At 48.3% G+C, this 9,958-nt stretch overlaps 1 protein-coding gene across 2 annotated transcripts; it reads left to right on the forward strand.

Moving 5' to 3' along the window:
- Positions 1-3,440: 3,440 nt before the first annotated feature.
- LOC100191262 (uncharacterized) lies at positions 3,441-6,564 on the forward strand. 2 transcript variants are annotated; one of them, NM_001136696.2, is made up of 11 exons: positions 3,470-3,606; positions 3,690-3,759; positions 3,972-4,043; positions 4,208-4,251; positions 4,349-4,607; positions 4,783-4,858; positions 4,959-5,078; positions 5,183-5,251; positions 5,395-5,437; positions 5,911-5,976; positions 6,130-6,516. In NM_001136696.2, exons 1-11 carry the CDS (start codon positions 3,539-3,541, stop codon positions 6,323-6,325), a joined length of 1,083 nt encoding a protein of 360 aa, NP_001130168.2. In that variant the 5' UTR covers positions 3,470-3,538; the 3' UTR covers positions 6,326-6,516. The 2 variants fall into 2 exon arrangements, with proteins under 2 accessions (XP_008647283.1, NP_001130168.2); XM_008649061.3 differs by lacking the exon at positions 5,911-5,976 and having other exon boundaries at positions 3,441-3,606; positions 6,130-6,564.
- The last annotated feature ends 3,394 nt before the right edge of the window (positions 6,565-9,958 follow it).

Here is a 9,958-nt window from a genome sequence, read left to right on the forward strand (position 1 = left end):
ACCAATGATGGCATTGAACGGGAGGTTAACCTCCGCAACATAGAACAGGACGTTCTCTGTGTGGAAGTTTTCCTCTGTCCCGAATGTAACCGGGAGCGTGATGCTCCCGAGGGGATACACCGGTTGAGCGCCCACTCCGGAGAATGGATGAGAGGGTCCCAGTCGGGACCCTGGGATCTGCAGCTGCCTGAACGCAGCGTGGCTGATGACGTTGAGCCCAGCCCCACCGTCGATCAGAACATGATGCAGCTTGATGTTGGCAATGGCAGGGGCGGTGATGAGCGGTAGTATGCCAGCCCCTGCCATGTTCTCGGGGTAGTCGGATGCCCCAAAGGAGATAGTGGCGCTCCGCCACCGCTGGTGTGGGGCCGCCTTCAGGACCCCTGGGGTCGCCGACAGGACCTCGCGGCGCAGGGACTTCATGTTCCTGCGGGAGGTGAGTTTCTAGCTTCCGCCGTACATCACGTACAACTTCTTGCGGTGGTCGTCATCATCACCGGAGTCGGAGTCTCCAGTGAGGATGTCCTTGAGGACCTGCTGAGGGGACTGATACCCGAGGTCCCGTTCTCCCATGGCCACATCACCGTCGTCGACCCTCTCCTTGCCAAGCCGGCGACGAGGTGGGGAGCCATCCTTGGAAGTCTGCTCGCGCCGCTCGCTGACGCGCTTTGCGAGCTTGATGATCTCGCGGCACTCCGAGGCACTGTGGCGACTGTTGGGGTGCACAGGGAATGAGCCGTTGTTGCCTCCCTGTGGCCATGGGCGCTTGTTGCGCTCGTTCCGGCCCCCAATCGCGGCTGCGACAACTGGAGCAGCAGACTGCGGCCTCTCGTGGCCGTGGTTCTTCTTCGTTTTCTTTTTGCCGTCCTGGGTGACGGCACCCGAGCCACCCGTCTGGGCAACTCCGGTCTGTGGTGCCGAGTGCCATGCACGACCCTTGGCAGCTCTCGCACACTTGTCAGCCAGAGCGAAGAGCGTGGTGACAGTTTCCACGTCATGCGTGGCCAACTTCTCCAGCATCTTTTCATCACGCACCCCCTAGCGGAAAGCGGTGATGATGGAAGCATCAGAGATACGTGGTATAGTCCCTCGTACCTTGGTGAAGCGGGAGATGAAAGCCCGAAGAGTTTCCCCGGACTCCTGCCTCACTGCATGGAGGTGAGCCTCCACGCCATGCTACTGATAAGCACTGGCGAAGTTCGCTGTGAACCGCACATAGAGCTCTTCCCAGGAGTAGATCGATCCTGGGGTGAGGTTCATGAGCCAGGTCCGGGCCGGCCCAGACAAGGCTACATGGAAGTATGTTGCCATTACAGCAGTGTCTCCACCTGCTGCCGTAATGGCGGTGACGTATACCTGCAAGAATTCCGACGGGTTTGACGTACCGTCGTACTTTTCCGGCAGGTGTGGTCGGAACTTGGATGGCCAAGTCGTCACACGGAGATGATCCACTAGTGCGGCGCAGCCCACGCCGGCCAATGGGACACCCGCCTGGATCCGGGTGCCCGTTGGAGTTTGCGGTGCGACCGCAGTGAAGTCGTAGTTGAGGTTGCGACCCTCGATGTTCTGCCGGCGCTCACACGCCCTCTCCAGAGAGACTCGGGCATCCTCGCTCGTACGCCTACGGTTGAGTTCTGCCCGCAGGTCATCAGGCCTCTCCAGAGAGACTGGAGCGTCCTCTCTCGCACGCCTGTGGTTGAGCTCCGCCCGCAGGTCCTCAGTCGGTGCGGCCCTCACCGAGGGTGAGCGCACTGACGCCGATGCCTCATGTTGACGCCATGATGACCGAGGCCTGGGCCTGGCTGAGCCAGAATGCGCCATGCCGAGCAGACGGTCGACGTCGTCACACCACTGCTTCATGGCCCCCGGTGAGGCCGTGGAGCTAGGAGGGTGGCACAACAACTCCCTGGCAGCAGACAAGCCCCCAGGCGCAGCCCTTGACGCTCTAGATGTCTGCACAGGAGTGTCTTGCCGTGCAGAGCGCACAACAGCAGCACCAGGCGCAGGGCGGTTGGAGGCCCGTGGCATGGAAGACGTAGCCTCTTCCTCCATCGGGAAGTCCTCGGGAATGAAGTCGTGGTGCTCGATGATCTGAACCATGGTGTCGAGCAAGAACACAAGCGAAAAACCTAAAGCCTAACCCCCTACCTGGCGCGCCAAATGTCGGAGAGGAAATTCTCCGGTCGGGTGGCGGAACGCACCCGCCCTAAATCCTAAGTTGAGGAGGGGCCTAAGCGTTTTGCCTGTCTATTGGAAGGTGGAAGAACACACGAGGCACGAGAGTTTAGAGTGGTTTGGGCCGCCGTAGCGTAATACCCTACTCTACTGTCTGTGTGTTGTATTGAGTCTGTGAGCTTGAGAGCTTGTGTGAACTCGAGTGAACTTGTGAGTCGGTCTGAGAGTCTGAGTGAACCTGCCTTGTAACGTTGTGTGACTTCCCATTTATAGCTCAAGGGAGACACATACAAGGATACTGAGCCCCGACATGTGGGCCCAGGAGCAAAATGGAAGGAATACACTATGCAAGTCTGTGGAATGGACATGCCGCTGCCTGCCAGGGGAATGGATAGGTCTCAATAAATGCTGAGGCGGCACATCGCCTGCCAGAGGAATGTACATGTCTCAATAAATGCTGAGGCGGCACATCGCCTGCCAGAGGAATGGACATGCCTCTGCCTGTCAGCGGAATAGACAGGTCTCAATTAATGCAGAGGCGGTACACCGCCTGCCAGTGGAATGGACAGGCGGCGCGCCTTATCCTCATTAAATGCAGAGGCCGCGTAACCCAGAAGCCTTACGTCAGGCTCCGCTCGTCGGCTTACGTCACGTGCAGTAGGCCACGCGGCAGCATCGGGTCCCCGCCTGGGCGGGGAGCAGAAGCGTATACGATAAGGTCTGGACACGTGTCGGCTCCGGACCCCCGCCTGGCCTTGATTAAGGCCTGAGTATTTTCTGTCCCAGAACCCCGGGACCCTGCTGTGAGCGGCCCGGACCCCACACAGAGGGGTCCGGATCCCAGCCTAGGGGTCCGGTTTGCACCCGTGGAGGTCCTAGACCTTACCCGGAGGCTCGGTCTGCATATACAGGGGTTCGATACTTTCCCATGGGGTCCAGACTTACTGTTGACACCTTGGGATACATCATCTTCTCTGACCACGTGGCGGCCCCGGAGCCGTCCACGTGGTGGGGTCGGGTGCTGTTGCTGGCCCAGAGTAGTTACTCGAAGCTGGGGTGAGTCACGGCCTGGCCCCACACACAGCTCCTTTACCACGCGACCAAAGATAGCTGCGTGGGTGCTGTGTCTTCATACAGTAGTAGGGGTAGGGTACCGACAAGATCTAAACAAGCACTACACCTATGTATTTTTTTATAAATAAAATTTGAATATTTTGTAGAACTGAACCTGCCCACGCGACTGACCAAAGTTAATAACCGGGCCGGATGGGCCGGCCCACCGTCGCTGCTAGCTCATTCATTTCTTCTTTCCCTGCCGGGCCCCGGCGGCCTCTCCTCTCCTCGCTTGTCCCCACCAGGCGCCATGGACGCTGGCGACGACGAACCCCCCGTTCTCCTCGACCGCGCCGCCCGCGCCTCCCGAGGCAAGAGGTCAGGCTTCCTCCCGGCGCCGATTCTTGTTCTCTCCCGGTGGCTTGCTCCTGTTTGAGATCGAAATCATTCCTCTTTTTCAGGATAACCAAGCTGCTCGAGGACGAGGTCGAGCAGGACGAGGCTTTCTGGAACCAAGAAGCCCTCAAGGATGTAGGTTGCAGTCGGTCCCCACTCGTTCTTTTCTTTCCCTCCTCTTGGCAGAAACGGATTAGTGCCGCTCCCGCAGCTACTGGGGGATTGATTAGCTTTAGGGTTCTTCTCATTTCTGACTTGCAGTTTCGCGAGTTCCTCCTACCATGTACACACAAACCCTTGTAGCGTGCTGCACTTGTCGTCCCTGACGCGTTGTCATCTCCTCGCAGGAGGAGAACGATGACAACTACGTGGAAGAGCCGGATGCTGGTGACGAATTCGACAGTGATTTTGGTGAAGATGTGAGTTCCTTCCATTCTCCCCCTCCGCATCTCCTGTTTGTCCATTATATCCGTGTTGTGTTCCTAGAGCTGCCATTAGTGTACACATCCTTTCCCATCCTTTCTAGTTTAGCATCTCACCGAGTATTCGAGTGCCTTATGCCAACATCTCTGTACCTACACAGGAATCTGAAACTGATGATGAGCCGGAGAAGGAAGTACGCGAGAGGTAAACATATTCCTTGCTGTTAACCATGCTGGTAGATTTCATCATGTGAACGTTTGTTACTAATTCCCCTCCCATGCCCGTCTCAACTATCAAATAGATTACCTATCAAGAAACGGCTAATGTTTCCTGGCAAGACGCTGAGGAAGACCAACGTCAAGAAGAAGAAGGCGACCCCAAAACCAGAAGATGGCACAAAAGCCGACAAGTCTGCTGATAAGCCGAGTTCATCCACACAAGCAGATCTTCCTGATGAACTGGAGGCTGAGAAGGCCATCCGGAAATCAACCAGAACGTCGGTCATCGTGAGGCAAGCTGAAAGAGAAGCGATACGTGCTGAAAAAGAAGCAACGGCCAAGGTATGTACCAGATGTTGCAAGTTCTCCACCGCTGTTATCAGACGTTGTAATTCCATTGAGCATTTGAGATACTTGTGTAGGACATAATGTTGTGCTACTTGGATTAGTTCGTCTGCTGTGGCATTTTTTGGAATTTGTGTTGGCTTACTTGTTACTCTCTGCTGTACCTTGCCAGCCGATTAAGAGAAAAAAGGAGGGAGAAGAAAAGCGGATGACACAAGAGGAGATGCTTTTGGAAGCAGCTGAAACAGGTTTAGACAATGTTTCACTTGTACCGTTATCCAGAAATACACAGATGGAGTTTGCCAGCATGCCTTTTACATTTTATTCGTTTGTTGTCTATGTTTCTAGAGATCATGAACATGAGAAATCTAGAACGTGTCCTGGCAAGAGAGGAGGAAGTGAAGAAAAAAGCTGTTGTTCATAAGGACACTTATGAGGGTCCTACAATTCGTTTTTTCTCAAGAGATGGTAATTTCTTTATTGGATTATCATCACTCACTTGTTTGCATATGAATTCTGAATTTAGAAAATCAGGAGTTCCTTACTTGATCATCAGTATTGTGCTCAATTAGGGGAATCACGTCTGGAATTCATAAATGGAGCATCATTTGGGTCTGAACTTTGTACAACATCATCTCCTTGTAAGTGCCACAGTTTTGTTCGTACTCTATTATCTGTTCTTTGTTGCTAGCAGTTCCTTTAAAATGTGTGTGTGCTGAGAAGTTCTGATTCAGTTTGCTTTGCTAAGTCTAGTTCTTTTGGAAAATATTTCTGTTTATTACAGATCCGGAGAAACCTGTTTGTGTGGTGACAGGACTTCCAGCCAAGTATGGTTTTCTGACCCCTGTTTATGATATCCCTTCCTGTTCCTTGCATTCACACACGAGTTTCAACCCCTCCCCCCTGTTTTGTTGTTCATATATGTTTCATTTTAATACAAGTAATAGATTAGATAGACACGAATCCTTCAATGTTTAGTAGCTGCATTATCTTTGACTGTGGTTTTTATATGTTCTGGATCACTCAGATCGTACCACTACCAGTGTGTGTATGGTCTGGAAACCCCGAGACATCTTGTGGCTTTAATTCTTAGATATTTTACCACGAACCATGGAAACAAGTTCAAGTGTGCCTACCTGACGGTTGCTCTTTGTTTAGAAATCTGAAATGCTATGGCAGAAATAAACCTGAGGCAGGACTACATATGCCTACATAACCAATTTAATTAGTATAATAAATAAGCAGTTTACACTAGACTCTTGAGGGACGTTTATGCTTATGTGAGGCTTGCTTCCTGTAGATACCGTGATCCGAAGACAGGGCTGCCTTATGCAACTATGGAAGCATTTAAAATAATCCGGGAGAGGTACATTTTGTTTGTTCTCATAGATTCCTACTTTGCTCTGACAGCTAAGTCGTAAACCACTTGCCTGCAATGTTTCTTAAGAAAAATACTGCTTTCTATCTGGATGCGCAATCAAAACTTGCTAACATCTCTTCAACTGATCCATGCATTCAGTTTCCTGAAAGAGGAGGCTGATAGAAAGCGTCCGAACATGTCGAATATGGGAGAGCTTTTCGAATCAATAACTGGTGGACACTTGATGCCTAAGAAGAGAAGGGTTGAGATAAGGTCTCCGAACATGTTAGGAGGCTCTAGGCATGGCGGGCGTACCTGGCGAATACCTGCTTTTGATATGGTGGACGAGGACTAACGAGACAGATCCCGTGGCTCCCAATATGTCGAATATGAGAGATCTTTCTAAATCAATAGCCGGTGAAGAGGAAGATGGATAGGATGTTGTATTTAGTGTTAGATCTTGTGCTTGTAGTTATCTTAATGTATTTTTGTCAGTTGATAAATTCATGGTTATTAAAGTGGTAAAACGTTAAAATGTTATGAAACAACTTTTTAATATTTTAACGTTTAAACGAACGTTGAAACGTCTTTTCAGACTTGACATAGAAGTTTAAATATAGCATAAGTTCATACATAAGTGAGTACTTGAGTTCACAAATAAATAGCATAAAAAAATAGATCAAGTTCAACAACACATCAAGTTCAACAACACATGTTCAACCACATAAGTTACACCTTTTATGCATGATTAGTAACTATTATCGAACTCATCAATATTAAGACCATGAGCATCCACCTCTTGATCATCACCATCTTTTCCACTATTGTCTCCTTCAATTTCATCTTCCATATTAAGATCATCAAGAATATATTCCTCATCCTCATCATCTTCATTTGCTAAATTAGTATCCTCTTCCTCAAGGTCTTCATTCCTTCTCACACACCAACCAGCAACTCTCCTAGGAAAATTATGACCTTTGAGATATGCAGATGCACCAATAGCTTCATCAACTTGGTCCCATGATAAATTGAAAATCATCTCCAAGAGCATTGCTAACATGAGAAGAATTAGCTAATGGATCAACCCATTCATTATCCCAATCAAAGTCTTCTAAAATCAAAGGATCAAAGTTTTTCCCTTCCTCACGTATTTTTTGAAACCTATCAACCATCTTTCTATTGTATGAAACATATACCAAATCATTCAACCTTTTTGTGCTCTAACCTATTCCTCTTTTTGGTATGCATCTACAAGTGGAAATAAAAGTAAACAATGAAGAACTGATGATAAAAAAGTAGTGGCGAATAGAAATTGAATAATTTGACTAGCTCACTTACAAATTCAAATGTACTCCAATTTCGCTCACAACCGGATGATGAAGCACAAATACTAACAATCTGTCTTGCAAACTTATAATTCAACAGTACGACCACCATATGCAAGCCACCAATCAACTAAAATGGCAAGTGTAGGAAACAGTGACGCCTAAGAGGGGGTGAATTAGGACTTCTAAAAACTCTTTCTAAATTAAGCCACAAATGAATCACTAGAACAAAACCTATGCAAATAAACAAACTAGAATGTGCAAACTAGGTTTTGTCTAAGTGTTGCTATCTCTACGCAAAGCCTAAGGTTCAATCCTAAATAATTTAACTAGAAAGACAAGATTGAAACTTAAATACTTAATATAAATGCGAAAGGTAGAGATGCAAACTCTCATGGATGACGTCGGTATTTTTACCGAGGTATCCGGAACCACGCAAGGTTCTGACTAATCCTCGTTGGTGCCCCTACGCAAAGGGTAGCCCACGCGAGGGCCAAGCACCACGGTCGAGTAACTCTATAGAGAGCCACGAGCCTTCTCCACGTGCAAGTGGTGCTCTGCTTCTGGCTCCTCTCGGACGCTCCCCGCCGTCTCCACTATCGCGCTTCCGGCCGAAACGCCGCAGGCCTCTTTCCCTCCGGTACACAGTGGCGGCCGTGACACAAACTCAGTTGTCACGGTCTCGCAAGGCTTTCGCCCCACTTGGTACAATTACAACGGCTCACACAAGATCCGAGGGATTGTATTCTTTTACTAAACTCACTCAACTATCTAGGATTCACCTAGAGCAAGCGCTAATGCAGTCTAACTAAACTAAGCACTCCACAAAGCACCTACGCTAATCACCGAGTGATTCTACTTTGAGCATTTGGAAATGTCTACAATATGCCTTGGTATGTTGCTTGGGCTCCCACCCCTTGAAATGTCGGTTGGGGGGTATTTATAGCCTCCCCACAATTATAGCCGCTGGACAGAAGCAACATGTTTATGTCGATGGGCGTACCGGATAGTCCGGTGCATATCGGACATGCACTGTTCATTGTTTGGTGCCCTGGCCACGTCAGCCAACCGTTGGAGTCTATAGCAGTCGACCGTTGGATCCGACCGTTACCTAGACTGTTTGGCGCACACCGGACAGTCCGGTGCTACAACCCGAGAGCGCTCGTTGTGGACCTCTCTGCGTAGACTGTCCGGTGTCCCACCGGACAGTCCGGTGCATACCGAACATGTTACTGTTCACTGTCCGGTGCGCCACTAGTGCGCTGGCTGACTGCCCACTTCATGGATTTCTTCGCTATTTCCTTGGGTTTCTTTTGTTTTCCTTGGGCTTCTTTTATTTTTGAGTATTGGACTTCTACGCTTCTTTTTATTTCTTCTTTAAAGGTGTTGCATCCTCAGTGCCTTAGTCCAATCCTCTTCGCATCCTATGAACTATAAATACAAACACTAGCAAACACATTAGTCCACAGGTTATGTTGACCATCAAACACCAAAACCTTTTGAGCCAGATGGTCTGGGGTCCATTTTCCTTACAACAAGAACAAGAAGATTATATGTTACACGCTGAAAACTAAAGTTAACATATTGAAAATGGAGGGAAGGATATCAATTTTAGAATACTTACGTGGGTTCCTTGTGCATTTTTTATAGCCATTGGATTTGCAAATGCCTCTCTTTGGTTCTCATAGAGAACAACTGGGCATCAATCTTCTCTCTAAGATTCTCATCGACCATCATTTTGACAAGCACATCATTAAAGCAACCCCTTAGCTCTCCAAATAGCCTTCGTCATCACCTACTTTGATGTTGTAGAATTTTCTAGGTTTCAAATATAGTGCTGCTCCATATAATGGGGTATCCATTTGGTTCTCCCAACGTCGATCCACAATGCCCATGATACATTTCAGACATGCTTTTTTGTTTTGATTAGAAAATGAGGAGGTAATCTTATTCTTTGATATAGTCATGGCTACAACAACCTTAGCCAAGGCTGGCTTCTCATCACCATCAACCAATCTCAACACGACAAGAAGCGGTAAAGAAACTCCAAGACAATCCTCAATTGAATTCCAAAATTCTTGAGAGAAAACAATGTCATATGCTTTTTATCTGCCTCTGTTTTGGATACCTTGGATTGAGTGAAACATCACTTAAAAATAGGAGGCTTGATCCCAGATCCATACTGAGCAATAGCCTCCACAGCTACCTCAAATTGCCTTGAGTTTGCAATATTGAATGGTATGCCACACTCAGAAAAACTTGGCTTTCTCCAAACAAACAAAATTTCTTTCTTCCTTAGGCTTCATGGTAGCACTTATGGTAGTTTGAGCAGGTCCCTTTGCATGTCTCTCTACTACAACCTCTTGAGGTGTTCGTCGAATCATAGATGCAATAGACTTATTTGGAGCTGCAATTAGGTGGGGATTCAATTGGAAAATTGCTTTATTTCTTTTGGCAGCTGTTCCAGAACTTGGCACAATACATGAGGATGCCTTGGATGATGCTGACATTGACCCTATAACATGGACATCATCATCTGGTCCTGCTTCATCTTCCAGTACATCATCATCTAGGTACAACGACCTAGCCTGCTTCCCATTATTGAAAGCTTCGTTCATCTCTTTAGCAATCTCTCTAGTAGTGTTATGACACTTGACAATGTC

The sequence above is a fragment of the Zea mays genome, chromosome 6 (assembly GCF_902167145.1).
Source record: "Zea mays cultivar B73 chromosome 6, Zm-B73-REFERENCE-NAM-5.0, whole genome shotgun sequence".
NCBI classification, from domain to species: domain Eukaryota; kingdom Viridiplantae; phylum Streptophyta; class Magnoliopsida; order Poales; family Poaceae; genus Zea; species Zea mays.